Here is a 25565-nt window from a genome sequence, read left to right as displayed (position 1 = left end):
TGAGGTTTTCCACTCAAGGGGCTGGCCCAAGGGGGAGCAGCCTACCTACGTATGTCAGACTAGGGAAGAAGTGGGGCGGGGGTGCTGTTGGATAAGACTCAATTAGGTGCTGAATTCCAGTTTTGTCAAGGCAGGCAGGGCGACAGCTCTGTGTCCCCTCTCTCTGGGCTGTTACTGCTGACTGCCTATCCAGAAGACAGCCTTGATGCCATTTCTCCTGCCATGGGTGAGGAGAATGGAGATAGGAGACAGTTACTGGGATCAAGAATGTATGTGGATGGCTGATGAGAGAAGGGTACCCAATATATATATATGGTGTGTGTGTGTGTGTGTGTGTGTGTGTGTGTGTATAAATGTATTCGGTAGCAAAATGATCAAGTTCAGCCAGCCATGAGGAGCATGCCTGTCAGACATGTACACACAACACACACATACATGTGACAAAAAGAGAAAAACAATTCATATTTAATAAATATGATCCGATGAACTTGGACACTGCTTAAACCAATAGGATCACAGCTATGGAGTTTCCTCCAGAGGTAGGGGAGGAAAACTAGGCTGGGGCCACCCACCTGCCTGCCAAGGTTTTGAGCCTGTGTGCCCCAGTAGTCAAAACTAAGAGCTTGCTACTCTCAACGGACACCCAAGGAAGGGATGTGCTAACCCTTCTAAGTTCTGTGGGTGTGCTCAATGTCCTCCTGGCCTCTGTTTGCCTCCTGCCCTATTTTCTCCTCTCCACTCTCTCTCTCCCTTACTTTTATTTATTTATTTATTTTATTTTATTTTTGTTTTTTTAAGATAGAGTCTCATCCTAGCCCAGGCTGACCTAGAATTCACTATGGAGTCTCAGGGTGGCCTCCAACTCACTGCTATCCTCCTACCTCTGCCTCCCAAGTGCTGGGATTAAAGGCGTGCGCCACCATTTTTATTTTTATTTTTGACAGAGTCCTTTGTCTTTCATTTTTTTCTATTCCAACATTAGGACATCATTTGTCTTCCCTGTTGGTTAACCAGGGGGCCATGCCCCAGGGTCAGCCATCCTGTCTGTCTTTTTTTCTGTTCCTTCAATCTCATCACCACCTTCGGAGACAGAATCTTGGTCTTTATTCTCCAGGCCTCTGAGCCTTCAGTTTGCTCTCTCCTTAAACTCATGCCCCGAGACCTCAATCACTCCCTAGAAGACAATGACCTCTTCCAGATTTTGTGGCATCAAAATGAGGGATAATCTCTGGACAATACTTGTACATTGGCAGTATACACTTGATCTAGAAATACACAAAGATCATTTCTATTTCATTTCTGTCACCAAAAAGGACACTGTTAATCGCACCTTACAACTGGTATTGACACAACATGCTGGTGTGCCTCATCATTTGTCAGGCCAGAGACAGTGTCCTCCCGGAGTCGAGTGGGGTTGGGCAAAAGTGGTTTTAGCTTTTTCTTACAAGTGTCCATCTTTTCTCCAGCTGTGCTATGGTCACAAACGGGACTTTGCCCTTTAAGCTCCGTGTGCTCTTTCTTGTGTTACTAAGGGAACTTGGAATTTCTACAACCATAATTTCTAAGTTCTTTTCCCAAAGTTTACAACATTTTCAGTGATTATGAAGAAAACATATCAATGTGTTTAGAATTTCAAAATATGTCTTGACAGCTGGGAAAATGGGAGGACGTAAATTTGGGTGTGGACTGAGAATTAGCATTACAATGTCCTCCAGTATTTGACCCTCCCAAGAGATAAAGGGAGAAAAGAGTTGCCTAGTCACTTGAGGACATTGAAACCTAGTTCTAGTCTTCGAATCAGACAGTGGTCTGCAGAATTATTGTTATTGTTCCAGAACTGAAAGCCACATTTTTTCTGTGATGCTAGATAGTTAATGGTTTTGTGCTGGTCAGTAAGACACTACTTTCGAATTCAGTAGTAACACATTATCAGGTATGTAACTAATTTGCTTGACCTAATGGTTATAAATACGCATGTGGCATTTTACATCTTCAAAAGAATTTTAACATTCAGTTCTCCAGAAAGCCTCTCATTGTCGAATGCACAGGGAAGGTTTATTTAACTTGAAAACCGATTACTGTACATGCTGCCGGGTTTTAGACCTTGGTGTTTTAGCCCCATTGACTCCAAGTCGTCCTGCTTTGGGTGGGTTCTGGCTTCCTGACTTCCAATGGGCAAAAGAGCAGCCTATCCTCCACTGAGTGGGAGGCTCTTAGAATGGATGGGACCCCATCAAGAGGAAGATGACTCCACTTTCCTGATTAGCATGTGGGAGATGGAAAACACATCATAAGGGAGCTCAGCTGGTTTGGGTGGCCAGCGATACTTTTCTCCATTCTCAGCCAAGCTATGAAGGACAGAAATTCATCAGCCTCGTCAATGAGGTCATGTGGTTTCATTTCCTACTAACAGACACAGCCCTCATCAGTTGCTCATGTCTACAGCCAGGATGTCTATGCCTTAGGGAAACTCCTGCCTGTCATTTTACACGTCATGGCAACACGGACCTATCTTCCGTTTATTTTTATAAACATGTGAATCATGTTCTAGAGACAAGTGAATATGCTTTACTTCTGACACGGGGGCCACCCTGGGGAGCCGGAGAAATGAGAGGTGCATGGATCCTTCCCCACACACCACATCACTTCTGCGGATGACAACACATGACTTGAACTGAAATGCCATTAAGCACCATCCGCCACATGATGGAAGCTTCCAGTACAGTTTTCCTTCTGCGCCGTGCGGGCCACCTCAAGCAGAGCTCACAAGGCTTTGCCAGTGGAGGTCACTGCAGAGCCCCGTGAATTAAGATGGGGGACAGGTGTCTTTGCTGGTGGTGATCACTGCAGAGCCCATGAATTAAGATGGGGGACAGGTGTCTTTGCTGGTGGTGGTCACTGCAGAGCCCATGAATTAATATTGGGGGACAGGTGTCTTTGCTGGTGGTGGTCACTGCAGAGCCCATGAATTAAGATGGGGGACAGGTGTCTTTGCTGGTGGTGATCACTGCAGAGCCCATGAATTAAGATGGGGGACAGGTGTCTTTGCTGGTGGTGGTCACGGCAGAGCCCCGTGAATTAAGATGAGGGACAGGTGTCTTTGCTTGTGGTGGCCACTGCAGAGCCCCGTGAATTAAGATGGGGGACAGGTGTCCTTGCTGGTGGTGGTCACTGCAGAGCCCATGAATTAAGACAGGGGACAGGTGTCTTTGCTGGTGGTGGTCACTGCAGAGCCTCATGAATTAAGATGGGGGACAGGTGTCTTTGCTGGTGGTGGTCACTGCAGAGCCCCGTGAATTAAGATGGGGGACAGGTGTCTTTGCTGGTGGTGGTCACTGCAGAGCCCTATGAATTAAGACTGATGGACAGGTGCCACCATGGACTGGAAAGAAGATGCAGGACCAGAGCTGATATATGGCTCAGCATTTATAAGAGGGGAAGGGAGAGAGGAAGAGAGACAGGAAAGAAAGGAGGAAGGGAGGGATGAAGATACCAAGATGGTAAGAAGGAAGAGAGGGAAACAGGAAGGCAGAGAACAAGGGAGAAAGAAGGGAGGGGTGAACGGAGAGAGGGAAGGAGGAAGAAAGGAGAGAGGGAGGGATCGAAGAGAGGGAAGAAGGAAGGAAGGAAAGAAGGAAGGAAGAAAGGAAATGTGAGACAGTGTGAACACATAGCTTTTTACAGTGGTCAGATCCATATTTTGTCTGTTTTGGCAAGAAGTGTGCATATATTTTCTCGGTGACAGAAACTTCTTGCACTGAACATCTGGGTATAATTACGCAGTTTCACTTTTCTCCATGATAAGTCTGAGAGCGCTAATGTAGAACAGTTTGTCTCTTTGGAAGAGGTAAAATAGTTTATGAACAGTTTCAGAAATTGTGGCTTCTGGATTTAAATATAATTAAGACGAATGCTATACTGGCCCTCGGTGGAGGGGGGTGGTGTGGAATTCAGATTCTTTCTGAACCAAGTCTGTCTCGAACTCGCTTGAATGAAGGCGGCATCGTTGGCTTCCGCAGCGGTGACTCTTGGGCGTCACTGACAGCCGCGTTCTGTTTGCTTCAGCACCGCCCAGGCTGTGTGTCTCGCGGACCAGCCAAAGCCTGGGAAGGAGTACCGGTACCCTGAGAAGCTGCCGGGACAGCTGTACGACGCCAACACGCAGTGCAAGTGGCAGTTTGGAGAGAAAGCCAAGCTCTGCATGCTGGACTTTAAAAAGGCAAGTGGTCTCTGGCAGGGGCTCCGTGCGGCACGATTCCTCGAACCGTTTCATTTAGTGGAACTGACATTGATGTGTGCTTTTATTGATACCTACCAATGTCAAAGCCCACGTGCAGGGCCTGCCCTGAAGTAACAGGAAACACATGCTCGCTGGAGAGCAGATGGTGGCAGACGCTGCTGTGGGAATCAGCTCTCATTTGTGAATGCCTTGGCATCTACACTCCGATCTTTCTTTCTGATTTATCATGTGGGAGCTCGGGAATAACTCTTAGTCAGTTTATGTTGGCAAATTAATACTCTACTTTTTTTTTTTCAAAAAGTATTAAAGAAACAATCTTCCCCACCCCTCTCCAACATATGCAAAATTTATTGGACAGCAGCAGGCTGTTGGGGGAGTGTGACTGTTGGATTCCCCAAATAAAGTATTTATAGAGCAGTTTCTCACAGGAGGCGATATCTCCGTGGGCCCCAGGGACTACCCCAGAGTGATTTCCTACATAAATTCTTCATAGAACACTGTGAGAGGCCATCCTGCTAGACAAAGAGGGCCGGGATTTAAAAGCCTGCTCTACTGAGCCTCAAGGAAAATTACCCATAAATCAAATGAAAGTAACTAGTTTTGAGGTTTCTTTTATTCTAGTTTATAATGAAATCAAGAGTAAGTAGGAAAAAAACTATGTATCTCCAGAAAGCCCCAGCATTTCAGAATGTGTTGGCAAAGTTCCCCAGGTCTATGCAGCAGTATCTGGGTCCTCAGGCTCAGGTGGGGCTCCCCAAAAGGCAAATTGCAGTATGCACCAGGCTTACCTAGACTGCTGCCGCTTCAGACGACCTCAGCTTGGAACACGGGTGTTAGCAGCTGGCGTCAGCATTGTGTCCCAGTGTTGCCCTTTGCGGGCAAACAATGGAATTCCTAAGACTTCAGGTTTTTGAGTGTCACTGGTACATTGATTAAGCAAAAGAGGAATAAAGCTTGATGTTTTCTTTTAAGGATTGGATTGTCCACACTGTACTTCTGGTCTCCACGTTGCTGACTTTGTGACCATTGACTGTGTTATTTATGTCCCCTAGTGCCATGTAGAAAACATAAATGCTAACATGTTAAATGCAAGCTATCTTTTCATTGCATTGTTGGGGAAATGTTTATAAGTAATGAAATATAAGCTTTTATGTGATAGGGTCTCACTCTAGACCAATCTGACTGGGTTGGCATTCACTATGTAGTGCCTGGCTGGCCTCGAACTCAAGGCAGTCCTCCTACCTCTGCCTTCCAAGTACTGGGATTGAAGACGTGTACCACCCCGCCCAACTGAAATATAAGTACTTTTCAGTGTGAAATTTAGGCATTTACAAAATGCACACCCCCAATCACCAGGGTCCCAGACAAAGTATAGCTAAGGCTATCAAGACCTGGGGGGCATGGGAGCCTGAGCGAGTGTGTGGTGGCTGTTTTTGCTGTTCAGGAAGCCCCCACTTTTTACTGGTGACGTCTCCTGTGTCCTCCACGGGCTCTGCGACGTGTTTCTCAGTTCACAGGACGTGGGTGCTCAAGGCCCCCACACTCTGTGTTTCTCTCCTTCCCTTACCTGTGTTACATCTCCTGTGTCCTCCACGGGCTCTGCGTCGTGTTTCTCAGTTCACAGGACATGGGTGCTCAAGCCCCCCCGCCCTGTGTTACTTGGCTTCGGGCTTTTCCTGAGCTCTATACGTCGATGCATACACGCTTAGAGTCGCCCCGTCTCCCTGACTCTTTGCTCAGCATAAACTACCTGTCTGTACTTTTACTTCTTGTCATGGGTCTAGTTTTTCTGACATGACTACTTCATCTTTTACTACTTGCTTATAAAGGCTGCTAGCAATATTTTTTTATCTATTTAAATTCTTTATGTTTCTCAACAAAATGTGTGTTATAAACATGATTTTATCTGACGTTAGTTTTCTACCCCGCAGAACTGTCTCAGACCTTTCGTTGGAACGTTTAATCGGTTGATATAAAATATACTTGTTGACATGCTAGAGTTCAACTTAAAATTTTGCTAATTTTTCTGCTACTTACATTTTATTTTTGCTTGTGTTTCCCATTTTCTACCTTCTTTTGGATTACATCATCTATTTAAAAATTTATATTTCTTACCACTATTTGCTTTCTCGTTAACTCGCTGTGTTAATGTTTGCATGCGTCTTCCTTGTACGGTTTGTCTATCCATGCCACTGTGCACAAGTGACTCTTTGTGGAAAATTCAAGATTCATTCCATGTGTCACTCTTCTAGGCTTCATGCTACCTGGGCCAAATGCTATTTCTGCACATGTTTCTTTAATTTTGTATTTTTTTTAATCTGTAAGCAAAAATAAAACAGATAGACAGAACAAAATGGTTATTCCAGGACCCTTTGCCACTGCATATGAGCTCCAGACACATACACCACTTTATGATCTGGCTCTATGTGGATGCTGGGCAGTTGAATCCAGACTGGCAGGTCTAGAAAGTAAATATCTTTAACTGCTGAGCCATTTCTCTAGATATTTATTTATTTATTTTTGAGCCAGGATATCACTTTTTCCCAGGTTAACCTAGAGCTCATTTTGTGGCTCAGGCTGGCCTCTGCAGTGCTGGGGTTAGAGATGTGAAAAACCATGTCCAGTTAATGTGCATATTGTAAGCCACAAATGTGACACTGTTGCTTTACTTTAAAATAGTTTCGACACTGTAAACTCTAGAATGGAGATTCAAATGTTTCTTTGATCCAAAAGACTTAAAAGTTTCATGAAGAAAATACCACGACGTACAACAGCAATGTCTTAATACAAAGTTCAGGGTGGGCTAGTCTGATGAATGGATATAGGCACCAACAGTGTCCTAATCATCATTAATTCTATAACTAGAGATGAGACCAGTAATAAATGTCTGTAGTCCCAGCAGCTTGGGAGGCTGGGGTGGGTGGACCATCACTATAGACTACACCCAGAGGTCAGCCATCAAGTCAAAACATCATAAAAGTGAGGGGAGCACCTGGATTTTGGTTGTTTCACTGTTGGCTCTTATCATGTAAGTTTGTGAGCTATTATAGTTTTCCTTAGATTTTCCAAGACTGAGGGCCACGATAATCATGTCCCTAGAGTCCCAAGGTCACAGATGCTGTGTGAGCTGTGGGCTGGAGACATGACTGCTTGATATGTCATCTTCTTCTCTGGAGATCTGAAATTGGGCATTGAGCAATGTTTGCAGTCAGGTTCGCATTGCTGGCAGAAATCACCCAACCAAGAGAAGCTTTGGGGAAAACAGGGTTTTGGCTTACAGGCTCAAGGGGGAACCTCCATGATGGCAAGGGAAATGATGGCATGAGCAGAGGGTGGACATCACCTCCTGGCCAACATCAGGTGGACAATAACAACAGGAGAGTGTGCCAAACACTAGGAATGGGGACACTGGTTATAACACCCATAATAAGCCCACACCAAATAGTACACTGCCTCCAGCAGGTGTTAATTCCCAAATCTCCATCAGCTGGGAACCTAGCATTCAGAACACCTAAGAATGGAGGTAATGGTTAGTGCCTATTGGGGACCAGGCCAAGTTAACCTGGTTTATTTCATGAACAACCTCCCCCCAGTCTGACAACTTGATTATTATTTCTGTGCACAGTGACACTCTCTATGGTCCTGGGAGCCCTGATATATCCTTCCCCTGGCAATCTATACCAGTTCCATCTACCTACCTTGATGCCCAAACTCTAAGGAACCACTACCATCATCTTCCTTCTGACTCAGCACACAACATCTTCTTCCTTCTCATTCATCCATTCACTCATGCTTGCAAATCCAGCCTCTAGATCATCGGGGTCTATGTCCCACTCATCCGGAATTCACCACGAATTCCACCCAAGTGTGGCCCATCTGACTGTGTCTGGTTCTGATCTACCGTCCGGCCACCAAGACACTGGTTCTGGGTGCACCATATTGAGATCAAAGGGTCTTTGTCAGTGTCCTGACGCTCTGTCAAGCTGTTGTCCCTGCGAGCGAGCGGAGCAGTCCGTTGTTTCTTTGGAAATTTATGGATACTCAGGTCTCTTTTGTAGTGTCTTGGGTTCAAAGATTGCATCTTGCCTGACTCCCTTACTGAGTCCACCTCTAGGCAGCTTCACTCAGGCCCCCGGGGTCTCACCCTGGTGAGGGATCTCTCTCCACATGCAACAAACTGACTCACAGGTTACTTTGAGGAAAAGTCAATAAAGGTTTAACACCATCATTGAAGGGTGTGGCCAAAAGTCAGCAGTTAGGTCAACGCGTGAAAACAGTCAGTGTGCAATTGGATTCTGGTTATTTACTTGTGGCTTAATTTCCATTTGTCATCTGACTTGGTCAGATAGGAAAGCTTTTACTGGATTCAGCACTGAAGGCCACGCTAGGTCCCATATGGATCACATTTACTGTGGAACCTCTTGACTACAAAATGCTTCATGTGTTTTAAGCCTTCATCAACACTGTGGGGATGGTGAATACATAGTGAGACAAATGGATAGTAGGGAGGGAGGACGGATAGATGAGTGGATGGACGGATGAATGGACAGATGGTCCAACAGTGCCCTAATAAGCCTTAATTCTCTAACTGAAGATGCAGGCACAGTGGCAAATATCGGTACCCCAGCAGCTTGGGAGGCTGGCGTGGAAGGGCCGCTTGAGGCTGAAACTCAACACTAATCTCATCAACGTAACATGACTCTAACTCTAAATAAACAAATACTAATAACAAAATTAATTTCCAGATGTGGTAAAGCTAGTGAAGAAACTGGAGAGATGGCTTAGCAGTTAAGGCATTTGCCAGCAAAGCCAAAGGACCCAGGTTCGATTCTGCAGGATCCACCTAAAGCCAGATACACAAGAGTTCATTTGCAGTGCCTGGAAGCCATTGCACATCCATTCTCTCTCTCTATCTGCTTCTCTTTCTCTCGCTGTCTCCTCTCAAATAAGTAATTAAATAAAATATTTCAAAAATAAAACTAGTGGAATGTGGGGTTGAGAATTATAAATGATAAAATATTTACTTGGGTTTTTAAATTCTTATTTTCATAGTGTTCCATAATATCTAGATTAAGCATTTAAGCATTAAAGTAGTTTCTAATTTAGAATATGATTTATTAAATTCACAATTGAGTAAATGCAAGTAAACAGAGTTTTGTGGATGGAATTAGAGGCACTGAAACCAGAGTATGGGTCCTCTGACTTGTCACCAGTTATCCCCTTATGACCAAAAAAACAGCACCTTTCATTGCTGCTCCCTAAAATTTTTGAGTGGTATTTTACCACAGACATGTAATTCATTTGAAATATTAATGTCTTTCCTCACTCCCTTCAGGACATCTGTAAAGCCCTGTGGTGCCATCGGATTGGAAGGAAATGTGAGACCAAATTTATGCCAGCGGCAGAGGGCACCCTGTGTGGACAGGACATGGTGAGACCCTGAGCACAGACACAGCGCAGCATTCAGATCTAGTCTCCCCCGCGTATGCGCCCTTCCACCTACACCAGCCTTCAAAGCATTGTCACATGCACCTGAGCGCACTCCCACCCCTGTTCAAATGCTGTGACTGTCATTGATGCTGTGCAGGGGACACCCATTTCCTTATGTGGAGATGTACTTCAGTAATGGACGGCCTAGAATGAGGAGGCGGAGCAGTCAGGCAGGGTGGCATGTATTTACCAAGAAGAAAGATGGCCCACTGGGCCCACCTGACAGCAAAGGACAGGCACTGCTGTGGGTGAGGTCTCCCCGCATCAGTCTGCTCGAGTGAAAGAGAGAGTGAGGGTAGAGCAGAGGAGACACACGCCCCTGGAGGCAGGCTGCTCGTCAGCAGCGTGGCTCACGGGAAACCATCCACCCAAACCTGCCATAATTCTTTCCAATATGAACAGAAACGAAATATAAATGTAATGGAAAATAAGGGCTGGAAGATGGCTTAGTGGTTAAGGTACTTGCCTGTGAAACCTAAGAACTCATGTTCAAATCTCCAGGTCCCAAGGGAGCCAGATGCAAGTGTGCAATGTTAGTGAGTTAGCTTTTTTTTTTTATTTCTAGAAATTTTCAGTTATATTTTCACAACAGCCAGTAACTGATACCATGAAAAGTAAAGCTAGGATTTCATCCCAAACTGTATTTATGCATCTATATGTGCCTATGCACCACAGGGCCCTCTAATTCCCCTGGGTGATAGGATAATGCTTTCTAGTTGTTCAAGGTTTTTTTTTTTAATTTATTAATAAATCACCAAAGCAAGGAGGCTATTTCAGGGTACTCTAATGGAAGTAGCAAAAGATGTAGATGTAAGTGTCTGGGGACATGGTTCAGCCATTAAAGGCGCTTGTTCTATAAGCCTGCTGAGCCGAGGTCAATTCCCAGGCCCTGGGGAAAGACGGATGCAAAGTGGCACAGGTGTCTGTAATTCTAAGATAACTGCTGTGTGCACACCAACGGGAAACAGATTCAGGAGATTCCAGAAGCCTGCAGGTCAGCCTGAGCAGTCCACTCAGGGGCAAAGCAACAAGCGAGCTCTTGTCTCAAGCACAGGTAGAAGGAGAGAACTGACAGTCTGAGGGCTTCTCACATCTTCTTGTGCACTGTGGCATGTGCACACCCATCCACACACTCTCTCTCTCTCACACACACACATATGTATACATGTGTATAAACATACAAAAGATGTATTTGCAAGAAAATTAGCTCCAGGAATAATTACCACAACAAAATACAGGAATGTTGCCAGTGCTCAGCAGGAGGGAAGTGTCCAGAGACTGCCATGGAGCCGTGAGGAAGAAGTGAGGACAGCGCTCACGCATGTCTCAGGACAATGTGCACAACTGTTCTTGTGCAGAAATGAGGGTGGCAAAGGTTCTGCATGGTGAGCTGCCACTCATCCAAAAAAGAAGAAAAGAAAAAATTTGGCCTAAATGATCATTTATTTTCTTGGGGGGGGGGAACCCTGAACATTCCAGGCAATTTTAGATGTTATTTCTCTCTTTGAGAAGTAAACCCTGTTTTCTGCCAGTTACCAAGCTGCTGGTTCAAATCTCAGGAAAACAACAGAGGCTACACTTCTAGCCATAGGCCAGGCCTGCTGGCTCTGCACAGATAGTGTCCAGGGAAGGCAGCTGACTTCCCCATCTCAGTAGACCCCCAAGACCATGATGCCCTTTTCAGCTGATGCCATGCCATGCGGTCAGAAAGTGTGCCACACGAGCATGTGAGGGGGCAAAGGTTCTCTCCTTAGAAAGAGATGTGGTAGCATCATGAGCCCTCACAGATGACTGGAATCCTATGGCAATCGTCTCATTTCCATGGGAAGCTGCAAGACCTCAAATCTGCCCTCAGTGACCAGGCCCAATGCCCTGAGATGGGGAACTGTGACGTGAAGTACAGATGCTGACCAGAAATGACAAGGCACTGAGTCTAGTGTCGCATCCACCTGAGACACCTCTGTTCTGAGCACGAGCTATGAAAAGCACCTTTTGTCAGAAGAAGTCAGAGGTCACCGACTTGGGAGTCGAACCGTCACTCTCCAGTAAAGCCTTCTAAGTCCAGCTCAGGTGTGTTGAGAGATGCGTGACTCGGAATGACAAAAGGTACTTCCCTATTTGGGAGTCACAGCCTTGAACTTAGAGAAGACTAACTTTTGGGGTTTTCCTACCCAAGAGTGGGCAAACTGGTTCTGAGAGCAGAGCCTGGGAAGGGGGAGAGCTAAGTCCTGGTACACCCAGCCCAGGAGTGGGATTGCTGCCTTTAGCAACAGCCTGAGGAGAAAGAAATGGAAGAGAAGTTTAATTTAAGGCAAACGTGCTGCATCTGCTCCAATGTTACTATGGCTCCCCCTGCATATAGGCACTCACTGGTGTTTTTATTGAACAACCAACAACAATCCTACATGAACATGCCATGAGCAAAGTGTAAGCAACTCTGACCTTGGATAATCCTTAAACATTTGTTAAAGGAAGGGGCACAGGGGCATGGTCTGCTGGACTTTGCTGATACACACACAGACACACCCACCCACCCACCCACACACACACAGAGAGATAGAGAGAGAGAGAGAGATCACAAGAGCAATCACATTAAGCCCACTATTGCTTTCATCAGATCTGTGGACCCATCCACAGTTACTGAGGCAGAAGAAAGCTAATTTTATTGCTTCAAGCAGGTGGATCACACAGTTGTAAGATTAACTATAGGGCAAATTACAAGTAAGGAATTTAACATCTCACAGCTATAATCTCCGGAAAAGTTACTTGTAAGCCCCAGAAGAAATATTCCCACAGTTCTTTCCCATAGTTCATTCCCACAGTTTGTTCTTCCAGTTCATCTCCATGAGGTGCAACATTAACTATGTCGTTAAACGATGGTCCTTTAGTGAAGGTGTATTAACACTGGATAGTTTACACATTCCTCAGAATTGCTCTCATAGCAATGATGATGTAACCTCACCTGCTGACCTGTTTTGTAAATTTATTTTTAAAATGTTTAGTGGTGTCGTGGAGGACAGTGTGTGAAATTTGGTGATGAGGGCCCCAAGCCCACCCACGGCCACTGGTCAGCCTGGTCCCCTTGGTCCCCCTGCTCCAGGACCTGTGGGGGAGGGGTGTCTCACAGAGACCGGCTCTGCACCAATCCCAGGTAGGTGGCCTCCTTCCAAGGATCTCTCTGCAGCCCGCCTGCTCCCTGGACTGGCAGCATAAGCCCTGTACTTGTGCAGTGAGCAGTGTGCATGTGAGCAGTGGCCAGTAGGCATGTGAGCAGTGAGCAGTGAGCAGTGACCAGTGAGCAGGTGAGCAGTGAGCATGTGAGCAGTGAGGATGTCAGCAGTGAGGATGTCAGCAGTGAGCGTGTGAGCAGTGAGCATGTGAGCAGTGAGCGTGTGAGCAGTGAGCATGTGAGCAGTGAGGATGTCAGCAGTGAGCGTGTGAGCAGTGAGGATGTCAGCAGTGAGGATGTCAGCAGTGAGTGTGTGAGCAGTGAGCATGTGAGCAGTGAGGATGTCAGCAGTGAGGATGTCAGCAGTGAGCGTGTGAGCAGTGAGCGTGTGAGCAGTGAGGATGTCAGCAGTGAGGATGTCTACAGTGAGCTGTGAGAATGCAGCATGCGGGCGGGAATTTTACATTTCCTAAGGAGTCATTGCCAGCCTGGAGAGATGGCTTAGTGGCTAAGCGCTTGCCTAGGAAGCCTAAGGACCCTGATTCGAGGCTTCATTCCCTAGGACCCACATAAGCCAGATGCACAGGGGGGTGCATGCATCTGGAGTTCATTTGCAATGGCTGGAGGCCCTGGCATGCCCATTCTCTCTCCCTCTCTATCAGCCTCTTTCTCTCTCTGTCTGTCTGTTACTCTCAAATAAGTAAATAAAAATAAACAAAAAATTTTAAAAAGAGTCATTGTCCTTCGATACCATTTACACACTTGTCACTTCCTGACCTCAGCTAAAATCACAGATCCAGCAGTCACAATGAGAGACTATCTTAAGCATGTGCACTTGAAATACTAAAGTTCTGCTTAACTGACTAAATCCTAAGCAAAGCAAATAGAACACATGTGAATTAAGTTCAATGAAAACAAATCTTTTGTGCAAAAAACAAAGCCTTAGATTTTGGTCAAATATCTTCACTTTTATAACAGGTGACTTAGCTTTGGGCTTCTGGAAAGAGCCAAGACTAAGAGGGTCAGTCATCTTACTCCAGGGCTGAAGTAAAGGGCTCTGATTTGGCTAAGAATTACTCATATTACTTTGTGGCTCTTGTCTTGTGAAGCATGAAGCCCAGTGCCCCTCTGTCCTGTCCCGGGCTCCCATGCAGGTGTTCATGGGAGTTTTTCAGCGGTGGGGGATGAGGTGGCTGCATGATGATGTTCTGACTTGATCCTAGGTCCTTGTACCTTGTATCCTAGCCTAGTCCCACGGGGTCTGTGAGCTGCCAGAAGCTAGTGTCTGGACAATAAAATCATAGTCTCTCAGCCTCCATTCTGTGCTGACTGCCACATCCTAGAAGCCATCCTTCTCAGCAGCCCCTGTCCTTGGGAGTGAAGGGGTCATGTGTCCCTGCCTCCTGTAGAAAATACTGGGGGATGGAGCAGTGAAGACTAACCCCACCCTGTCCTCCTGCACCACAGACATGTCTCCAGTGAGAAAAGAGGTCAGGGCTATGTCACAGGCTCAGGGGCTCCTAACTGCCCACTCTAAGTAAATGGGTATCACCAGCCTGTCTTCCCATAAGTCTCGGTGCCAGAGAGAGCTGAGCAGCCACTCCTACGCGGGGTTCTCATTCCAGACCCTCTCACGGAGGGAAGTTCTGCGAGGGCTCCACACGCACCCTGAAGCTTTGCAACAGTCAGAAGTGCCCCCACGACAGCGTGGACTTCCGGGCTGCCCAGTGTGCCGAGTTCAACAGCAAACGATTCCGGGGCTGGCACTACAAATGGAAGCCTTATACACAAGTAGAAGGTAAACGGGCAGGGTGGCCTTGCTGTCCTGTCACTGAGATTTCATGACCTGCGTGCTTAGCAATAGGATGGTCAGATAGAGCAGAGGTCATGGCTTTTGAGGGGTCACTGTGACACACTTCTTCCTGGGGGCTGTCTTGTGGCGGCGGGTCTCACTACCATCTTATCTGCTCTTGGCCAGTTGTATGGGTCAGAACACTACGGGTTAGATACGGAATATAATGTGCATGGTGCAACAGAATTCATCTGGAGGAGTGATGGAAAATTCAAAACCAATATTGCATCAATAGTTTCTTTAAAAATTAAGAATCACAATAGATGATGTTGGACTTACTATAATCATGGCATTCATTGTACATGTAAAATTATTAGAGAATGATAGAAAACTAGAGTGTGTTTTAGAAAATTGGGTAATTTTCAAGTAGACTATATCCCCAAGGTCTTGTTGCACAAGTATACAACAGGAAGTTAATTTGTGGCATGTGCAAGTGTTCACTTGTCATGGGGAGAGAGATAAGTGTTGATGTCAGGCTGACGATAACTGAGAATAAGGAAGCGGATGCTTCAGCCGCATGGTGCTTTGGCCCTGGGAGCCCTGTGTGGGCAAACGACAGAGGCTCCCAGGAGGAACCAGACATCCTGTCCGAGACACACCTCCATTATCACAACACATGTTTGCAGGGCAGCAGGTTTATGAAATCACTAGGTTCTTTAATGAACATCATAAGCGGTCTCATACAAAGCATGGTTGATTGTGCTGTTATCCATAAACTTTACCAAGACAAAGCTCATCAGAAATAAAGCACAAGGCAAGAAGAGAGCAAGGCCACTGGGCAGGACAAAAGCTAGACTCACCTTTGAACTTGGGGGTGAAGCGTGCTCACTCCCTCTGCCTATGTAAGTCACCAGTGGAGACTCAGGGAAGCACAAACTAAATTTAATTTTTTTTTTTGAGGTAGGGTCTCACTCTAGCCCAGGCTAACCTGGAATTTACTATGTAGTATCAGGCTGGCCTTGAACTCACCACAATCCTCCTACCTCTGCCTCCCAAGTGCTGGGATTAAAGGTGTATGCCACCACGCCTGGCTTAAACCTGATTCTTAAAATCATGCAGTGGAGTCTCTTACCTTGAAAACAGAGGGGAAGTACTCATGGAAATTCCAAAGACAGTTTGAGCTTATATGATCAATTATTCCTTCTTTCTCAAGAAGAGAGAAAAAAAGAATAAAAAGGCTACTAAAAAATAAGTTTGCATGACTCTTAGAAGCCTTAAGAGCTGGAAGTGGATTATGAAGGAAGGCATCAGATCCCTCGGTCCTAGTATACTAGGATTCTTAACAAACAAGTTATGTGTGTAGTAAGCCCAGGACCCTGGATTTTTCTATCTAGAGCATATTTTATCAGTTTGAAAAATGGTGTTTCATCAAAAGTATTAAGAAATTTGGTGACTTCCAATTATTTGGTTCCTGTTTCTTTGCAAGAATGCTGACGTTGCTACAGAATGCGAGTGATGTTTTGCTCTGCTCTAGCGCAGTAACGGATTACATGAATGCGTCCTTCAGCCAACAGATGTTTATTGAATGCCTACTATGTGCCAAGCACTATTAACCTTTGGTGAGGAACACAGGGAAAACAGTGAGGCATGACAATAATAACAAATTTGAAGGGAAAAAAGTCCAATAAGGCAATCATAAAACATGTTTGCAATGTGTTGTTGTGTGGGAATTAATTTATGGGGAAAAACACTTAAAAAAAAAAAAACAAAGAAAATCTATACTTCAGAGCAAAAAAGATGACCGAGCTTAAGTATCTTTCTCATTTGTGTTTGTGTGTGTATTTCTTTTTAAGATCAGGACTTATGCGAACTCTACTGTATCGCAGAAGGATTTGATTTCTTCTTTTCTTTGTCAAATAAAGTGAAAGATGGGACTCCATGCTCGGAGGATAGCCGTAATGTTTGTATAGATGGGATATGTGAGGTAATAACGATTGCTTCTTCATTCACCAAGCGTCTCCAGACTCTGTGCCTTGTGCAGGTGTCCTTTGGGGCTAGAAAGAGCAGGCAGATAAGAGGAGCCCCTCCCTCCAAGTCACAGCCCAGTGGGGGAGAAAAGCCAGAGGAGCACGTGTTGATGGCTCTGCTTTGTGAGTCAGAGGTGTGCACAGAGCCTGGGCAGAGGCAAGAGCCAATGCTCTGTAGATATGGGCCCGGGGCACTGTGGGTGCTAAGAGAAGGGGCATCCACAACGGAGCTAGGTCTGGAAGGATGCATTGGAAGGGGAATTGCAGGAGGAAAGCACAGTAGTTCCTAAGTGTCACTGGGAAGCCCGGAGAGTGAGCAAGGGTCTGGGGTTTGCTGGGGGGTGTGTAAGGGCTCCCCAAGGGTGACATCGTCATGACGGTGAGTGAGGATATTTATCCTTATGCCATGCAGAGCGGGCACTGGGTTCGAGGACAGCAGAGTGACAGGGTGAGCGTGCCACTGCTGAGCAGTGTTGTGACTGATGGTGAAGGTAGGAAAGCTGAGCATCTGGGAGCCACGTTCCAATAAGCTGAGATTCCCACACGACGGGCAGCCCAGATTATTACTGCAGCAGGGCTGGAGGGAAGAAATGTGACGGGCAGGTGGGGAAAGAGACCACAGCCCGGAGAACAGACAGTCACACAGTTGTCCCCTTCACAGAGACAAGGAATAGAAAGATTTTTATTGCCAGTAAAGTGAAGTGGCAACCAGGTCAGACACATCTCAGGTGAACTCTGAGCTTTTCCAGCAGTTGTCAGTGTTCAGGTTCTGCGGAGTCCAAAGCCTTAGGGTCTGGTTCCCTCTGGCGATGTGGGTAAAGTGTGGCAGAAAAATCCCCCGAGGCATGTCACGTAACACCCCCCACATGCCCCAAAATGACCCAAGACACTGTGAGATCTTTCTGCATCAAACATAGTCTAATGGCCAGCTGACCTGTTGGGTATTTCGCCATTCCAGGGACTCACTCAGAACACTTGATAATAGAATCCAGTGTCAAAAATCCTGTACTTATAACTCTGAAATCCAAAAAGCTGTGAAAGATTTGAGGGTCTTAAATGTAAACCCATGTACTAGCAAAATCTCCCCTGAAGTCATGTAAAAGGATTGGCGGGTTTGCATTTTCCCACTTCATGGAAGTGTTTTGCAGTAGAGACATTAATTCATTAGCGCTGCGGTGCAGCCTCAGGCCCTGTGGTGACTCCCTTAAGCAACACATGTGTTTCAATTTATCTTTCAAAAACTCACGTCTGTGTTATAAAATGCATCTGTCCCTAAACGCTTCAAGCAAAGGACTGAAGACTATAATCGTTTCTGAACAGATTTTATTTTTATGGCTAGACCTTATTCTCTTTGATAGAAAATATGAAGCAAGCCAGCACTGTAAACCATAAATTCTCAGCTTTTGCACAGATCCTCCTAAATCAGTGCTGGGGAGGATCCCCACATTACCAGCCACCTCTCTGCTATGGCATAAGGCAGCTCAGAAGCATCACAGCTTACTTTAGGGGTTTTTTTTTGGGAGGGGGAGGCGCTTGTGTGAAAACATGGCTTATCATCTCACTGAGTCCACAGTAGTCTGGAATCCACCCATATCTTCAACACAGCAACCTAGAGATTTAATGTAGGGCTGAAGATGCTGTAGTAGGGGAGCAGTACCCCCACTGAACAGGTTGTGTTTCCCTCTGAAAACTATGGAGGTGTAGAATCAGTCATGCTGTGCACATATTGGGTATCCAATAAATATTTGTTTATCCCATGCTGGTAAAGTTTGTAGCTATAGTGAGGAAAAGGTGTCACACCTGAGATTGGTAACATTCTTGCCTGTTATCTTTTCTTTCATGGGTGACATGTGACCTTGTGGGTCCTCCAGAAAGTTGGATGTGACAATGTCCTTGGATCAGATGCTGCTGAGGACTCCTGTGGGGTTTGCCAGGGGAACAACTCAGGCTGCGTGACACACAGGGGCCTCTACAGCAAGCACCAGCACAGCAACCGTGAGTGTCTGAGCCACTCGCACATCTGAGCAAAAGTGACTTGAGCTGGAACCTCTTCAGGGTGAAGCTTGAGGGTGGGAGGAGAAACACGGGATGCTCAGAGCACTGAGCCCCTTGGCTGTGGCTGTCCTGCTTCAAGGGAGTCCTTCTCAAGCCTTTGGTTTTGACCGGATGTGGCTTGTGCATTTATTTAAAATGTTTCTCAGGAAGAGTGAAAATGACAACAGTTCTGCTCCAGGTGATGACAGTACGTCACCTCCAGAAATCTAACCAGAGCTGGCAACAGGTATTCAACAGTTTCCAATTCAGACTCTCATATTTCAGTTAGGGAGAAGTTAAGTTCAATTAAATGCCACATTCCTGTATCCTCTGCAGAGTATTTTCACATGGTCACCATCCCTGTATCCTCTGCAGAGTATTTTCACATGGTCACCATCCCTGTATCCTCAACAGAGTATTATCACATGGTCACCATCCCTGTATCCTCTGCAGAGTATTTTCACATGGCCACCATTCCTGTATCCTCTGCAGAGTATTATCACATGATCACCATCCTTGTATCCTCTGCAGAGTATTTTCACATGGTCACCATTCCTGTATCCTCTACAGAGTATTATTATATGGTCATCTCTCCTCTATCCTCTACAGAGTATTTTCACATGGTCACCATTCCTGTATCCTCTGCAGAGTATTATTACATGGTCATCTCTCCTCTATCCTCTACAGAGTATTATCACATGGTCACCATTCCTCCTGGAGCGCGGAGCATCCACATCTATGAAACCAACATATCTACCTCATACATTGCTGTGCGTAATGCTCTCAAGAGATACTACCTGAATGGACACTGGACTGTGGACTGGCCTGGACGATACAAGTTTTCGGGCACTGCCTTTGATTACAAACGTTCCTATAAGGAGCCTGAGAGCTTGAGCTCTTCTGGCCCAACCAACGAAACACTGATCATAGAGGTAGAGGCCAGCTCTTTATTCTGAAGCCAGGCTTGGGGGTCAGCTGGAGATTTTGTGGGTTGGTTGCTGGCCCCTCATTGGACGGAACAGTAATACAGAGAATCTCAGTGGGGTGTTACCTTGTTTCTATCCCTTTCCTTGCTTGGTGTCTGGTCTTTTGCATTTACTTACTCATCTGCATTCCATCTTTGGGTCTTTATCAGTAGATGTTATTTCTGATATCTATTCTATTTTAACTAATAATTAGTTAACATGCAAAATAGTAAGTTTAATTTTGACATTTTCATACACACGTGTGTGTGTGTATACATATATATATATGTATATATATCATTATACTTTGTTCATATGCACATTCTGGTTCCCTTCCCCCCATACTGGCCCCTTCCTACCTCCAAGCAGTCCTCTTATGCTTGACACACAGATGGTTAGACACCACATAGGATATTTTGCTTACATTAGGATGTCCACTTCCATTCATTCCCCCCAAATGATATAATTTCATTTTTTAAAACATATTATATTTCAAAAATATTTTTCATTTATTTGAGAGACAATGAGAGACAGAGAGAGAATGGCACACCAGGCCTCTCGCCACTGCAAAGGAACAACACTTTGTGCATCTGCCTTTATGTGGGTACTGATGAATCCAACCTGGGCTATCGGGTTTCCAAGCAAGTGTGTTCACATTGAGCTACCTTCTCAGCCCATAAATTAATTTTTATGGATATAACACATTGTGTATGCATGCCATGTTTTTTTAACCACTCATATATTTTTGAATGTCTAAGCTAATGCCATATCTACAGTAATTTAAATAGTGTCACAATATTAGGTGTGAAAGTATATCTGTGGTATACTAACTTAGTTCCTTTAGGTATATACCCAGGAGTGGCATAAAATATGGTAGTTCTATTTTCAATTTTTCAAGAATTAATTATACTAACTTTTGGCTGGAGGTTCACAAGACTGCATTCCCACCCATGGTGTAGAAGAGCTCTCTCTCCCCACGCCATCTCCAGCACTCGTCACTTGCTTATTTGATGACAGCCTTTCTTAAGAGCAGTTTTAATTTGCCTTTACTTGATGGTTAAGGATGTTGATCACTTTTCATATATTTGTTGGCTGTTTTTTTTTTTTTTAATTTTGATTCCTGTCTATTCAATTCATTGGCAAATAGAAATAATTTGACTTCTTTTTGTAGGTGCACTTCTTCTATTTCTTTCTCTTGCCTTATTTCTCTGGCTAAGACCTCAAATAATATATTTATTACAACTCTAAATGTTTACAGTTTCTCCCCATTCAGTATAATGCTAACCAGAGATTTGTCACATACAGACTTTTCTATATGCACTTTATAACAATGGTCACTGCTCCATGGAACTGGTTATAAGCTAGAAAAAACTGTGGTTCCAACCTAATTCCATTCACTAGGACCATAACTTACAAGGATACTCAGCTTGAGTGATCTAGTCCAGTCATACCTGTCACTTAGTGTAGCAGTTACACTAAGCTCTTGTCGCTGGGATTAAACACCCAACCAGAAGCAACTTATTGGAGGAAAGGGTTCATTTCAGCTTATAGTTTTGAAGGCAGGTTTTATCATGGAAGAGAAAGCATAGCAGAGCTGCTAGCCAGGTTGTCATGCCTTGTCCTAGCCACAGAAAGGAAATCATGCAGGTGAGCTGGCACTCCACACTCAGAGGGCTGGACTAATAAACATCAAGGTTTACTATCAACATCACACCTCTTCCAGCAAGGTTTCACCTCCCAAACACTTGACAATCATCCCAAATCGCCATCAGCTGGGGACCAAGTGTTCAATATGCATGAGTCTATGGCAGATATCTCACATTCACACCCTAGACTAGTAAGTGTCTGCCTGGGCCCAAAGGTCTTCTGCATCCCCTTCTACTAGGGAGTGCTCTGACCTGACTGGGTGGGCATAGGTGAGATCTGTTCCATTGTCCCAATTATTTAGAACTTGTGCAAATGAGATGGTGTTTGTACCCCTTTGTAATTCACTTCAAGGCCAAAGATTTGCGGGGGCTCCCAAAGGAGTACTGAGCCGATATGCCAGGGCTTTTGCTCAATTACACAGGGACACATCTGAAAACATGGATGAAGGAATGTGTAGATAAAGGAGCAGGCTATCTAAACAATCTCCTAGCTGTGCATGAGTCTAGCTGAGAACACCGCCCTTATGTATAAAGCCGGTGTATATTTTGGAAAACGGTAGTGCTTATTTCAAAAACATAATTAGCTTCTTTTTATAGTATTGGGTTGTTTTTTTTTTTTTGTAATTTAACACAAACTAATTGTCATATAGTCATGGACTTCACTTTTCTTCTCTTACAGCTTCTCTTCCAGGGCAAGAACCCGGGTGTGGCCTGGGAATTTTCATTGCCTCGGTCGGAAACTAAGAAGACTACAGCTGCCCAGCCCAGCTACACCTGGGCCATCGTGCACTCGGAGTGCTCTGTCTCCTGCGGAGGGGGTACGTTGTGTCATACGCCCCCTCAGGGGTGGCGCAGGCTGCAGGGCACACCGTGTTGGGCTTGGTCTTGTTCCGTCGAGTGGCTCAGTATCTCTGCATGTGGGCAGTCACGGTGTTGAGATGCAGAATGGGCAGCAGTGGCCCTGAGTGGTCACTTATAGACCAGAGCCATCTTATCTTCTCCATCCCTCCTGTGTCAGTGGGACACTTTCAGGAAATCACCTGCTACATTGGTCTCTGCTTTCATCTCTTCATATGTTTCCAGGATAATCTTGGGACTTGATATGATTCAGTACAAGGCATTTCAATTACTGGATGCATCATATGTCAATGATGAGAAGGAGAACTCCGCATGGGAAACATGGTCGTGTATATCGATAACTTTTAAATAGCTGATCTTATTTGGAAAGCAACTAAAAACAAATTTATCAAGCCATATGTTGAAATTCACCAAGAAATACATAAATTTTATAAAAATTTAAATGAAGGGCTGGAGAAATGGCTCAGTGTTTTAGGTGCTTGCCTGCAAAGCCTAACAATCTGGGTCTGATTCCCCAGTACCCACGTAAAGCCAGATGCACAAGGTGGCACATGCATCTGGGGTTCGTTTGCAGTGGCTGGAGGCACTGGCACACCCATTCTCTTTCTCTCTGTCTTCTTTCTATGTGTGCAAATAGATGATAGATAGATAGATAGATAGATAGATAGATAGATAGATAGATAGATAGATAGATAAATGCCCACCAGAATTCACCCCCCCCTTTATTTCTCTGATTCAATCAGGGTTGGGAGGCATGGCTGATTTCCCCTAATAGTCTTAATGCACTTATCTGCTGACAGTTAATTAAAGTTACTTATTTTCATGTAGGGACATTTATTCCCATATACATAACCAGTCATTACTTAGAGAATTTGAATTAACTGTTTCTACCTTTATGAACTTTGAGAGTTTAGGAAATTGATATCAGATGGCATGTATTTTTTTAGAATGAAATCCTTAGGTACCTCATGTCTGTAAAATAATTCAGTATAATTCAGAACCTTCCAAATTCCGAAAGTTAAGTCAGGTTATTTTAGTTCCATAGTAGCTGATAATGTCATATTTAACTGAGGAATTACTAACCTGGTGAAAATCTTAAAAAAAGTATCATTATTGCTTGTTGGAGAATGATAAACTACAGATGAGTCTGTCAGAAATGGCTGCTCATCACTGTCATCCTTTCTCCATAGCATGGACAGTCGATCCCCTGTCAGTCCTTGACCCAACATCATCCTTTCTCCAAAGCATGGACAATTGATCCCCTGTCAGTCCTTGACCCAGTGTCATCCTTTCTCCATAGCATGGACAGTTGATCCCCTGTCAGTCCTTGACCCAATGTCATCCTTTCTCCATAGCATGGACAGTTGATCCCCTGTCAGTCCTTGACCCAGCATCATCCTTTCTCCATAGCATGGACAGTCGATCCCCTGTCAGTCCTTGACCCAGCATCATCCTTTCTCGATCCCCTGTCAGTCCTTGACCCAACATCATCCTTTCTCCATAGCATGGACAGTCAATCCCCTGTCAGTCCTTGACCCAACGTCATCCTTTCTCCGTAGCATGGACAGTCGATCCCCTGTCAGTCCTTGACCCAACGTCATTCTTTCTCCAAAGCATGGACAGTCAAAACCCTGTCAGTCCTTGACCCAAAGTCATCCTTTCTCCAGAGCATGGAAAGTCTGTCCCTTGTCAGTCCTGGACCCAATGTCATCCTTTCTCCTTAGCATGGACAGTCTGTCACCTGTCAGTTCTTGACTCAGTGTGCAAAGGAAGAGGAAAATTTGAATCCCACTTTCATTGCCACTGCATAATTTGTATGTTTAAGGTCTTGGTTTGCATAAATTCTCCAGTGTGCTGGCTTTGGAACTGCTTCTTATTTGTCTCCTGTGACTTTGTGGTCTGACGGGGCAGATTCAATGTAGCAAACTGGGAGCGGACGTTTGGCAACTTCCCCCAGCTCTTGCTTCAAGAACACTGCCTGGCCTGGCACCAGGAGGAGGGACTATCCCTTTGGACTTACAGAGGACCCTTATACTGGACCCATTCCTCTGGCAATGAAAAGGTCTCCTAAGAGCCATGTTCAGATGTCACCTTCCACTTTTTCTCGTCACTTTGTTCATTTACCTCCTTTTTAAATATTTTTATGTGCATATCCTCAGTCAGTGGGGCCTGATGGGTGGCCAGCCAGTGTCTAGGATGTTGCACTGAGATCCAGGACTTCAGCAGGAGGGGATACAAGAACACTGTGGGAACTCAAGTGATGGTGTCTGGCCCAGGGTGGGGACTATGTGACTTGGTAATAACTTCAGTATGTTCCTGTTTGCCAAACCAGAAGAAACCAAAAAGACCCTCCTCACATAGAGAAAGAGAAAAAAGAGGCTGGGAAGGGTGAGGGGGCTGGCACATGTGGCTCAGATCTAATTATATGAACCAGGACTCAAGTGGCTGACTCAGGAAGGCCCAGTCCACTGGCGTTAAGCCTGGGAATTATTGAGAAAGAAAAGGAAATCTGTTGTTGCTGAGGTGGGGTCAGGGGGATGTTACTTGTAGCCATTTTGGATCAGATACCCGTTCTAGTCCTACTGGGGTAGTCAAGGTAGCATCTATGTTTCTGTGGGCCAGTTCCTAACCAACTACCTACCAGGAGAAAGCTACCTTGCTCCTGATCTGTATCTATACAACAAGATGAGATGCACATCTGCTATGGTGTCATGCACTTTTCCCTCAAATGCTTGCAGGACTTTCTCCAACTAAAACTTCAGGGTATATAGAGATGGCTCAGCAGTTAAAGGTACTTGCCTATTAAGCCTGATAGTTTGGGTTCCATTCCCCAGAAACCATATTCAGCCAGATGCACAAAGTGACACATGCGTCTGAAGTTCATTTACAGTAGCCAAATGCCCTGATATGTCCATAATCTCCCTCTCTCTCTCTCTCTTTCTTTTTCTGTCTCTCTTTTAAATAAATAATTAAAAGTGAAACCCTTAGTTCCACCTTTAAGTGACCATTGTCAGCACCTCCTGAGCTCTGATGCAGCGGAGGATGTGCTAGGCTCACAGTGGTAAAATGACCACAGCCGTCACTTAATGCACGAGCAGTCATCCCAGGTCCTTGTCCTGCAGGAAGGCACACACCCGTTTCTCACTGTTGATCCCCCTTCTCCAGCCTGACATTCTGGAAGGCTTGTGTAGTTGCTGAACTTTAATCTTGTAATTCATTTCACAAAACAAATGACCTTGCTTCTCATGAAATACATCTATTTGTGGATATTTTCCAGTTTTCTCATAGTTTGGCTTATGGAATTAGTTTGACTTCCTTGTTTTTCTTAAAAAAAACAATAAAGC

At 45.1% G+C, this 25565-nt stretch overlaps 1 protein-coding gene across 4 annotated transcripts in view; it reads left to right on the top strand.

Annotated features, from left to right (window-relative positions):
• The window catches only part of Adamts16 (ADAM metallopeptidase with thrombospondin type 1 motif 16), a 121495-nt gene that overhangs the window by 49059 nt on the left and 46871 nt on the right, over nucleotides 1–25565 (top strand). For 2 of the 4 annotated variants that reach the window (XM_045138961.1, XM_045138962.1), the window contains exons 10-17: nucleotides 4066–4219; nucleotides 9576–9671; nucleotides 12733–12881; nucleotides 14525–14697; nucleotides 16545–16675; nucleotides 18590–18713; nucleotides 19440–19684; nucleotides 22043–22181. In XM_045138961.1, coding sequence (XP_044994896.1) covers nucleotides 4066–4219; nucleotides 9576–9671; nucleotides 12733–12881; nucleotides 14525–14697; nucleotides 16545–16675; nucleotides 18590–18713; nucleotides 19440–19684; nucleotides 22043–22181 — 1211 coding nt within the window. The remainder of the gene's footprint in view (nucleotides 1–4065; nucleotides 4220–9575; nucleotides 9672–12732; nucleotides 12882–14524; nucleotides 14698–16544; nucleotides 16676–18589; nucleotides 18714–19439; nucleotides 19685–22042; nucleotides 22182–25565) is intronic. The other 2 variants (XM_045138963.1, XM_045138964.1) reach the window with 2 other exon arrangements.

This window comes from Jaculus jaculus, chromosome 20 (assembly GCF_020740685.1).
Source record: "Jaculus jaculus isolate mJacJac1 chromosome 20, mJacJac1.mat.Y.cur, whole genome shotgun sequence".
NCBI classification, from domain to species: Eukaryota; Metazoa; Chordata; class Mammalia; order Rodentia; family Dipodidae; genus Jaculus; species Jaculus jaculus.
The sequence above is the reverse complement of the archived record's forward strand: the minus strand, read 5'-3'. Positions and strand labels throughout refer to the sequence as shown.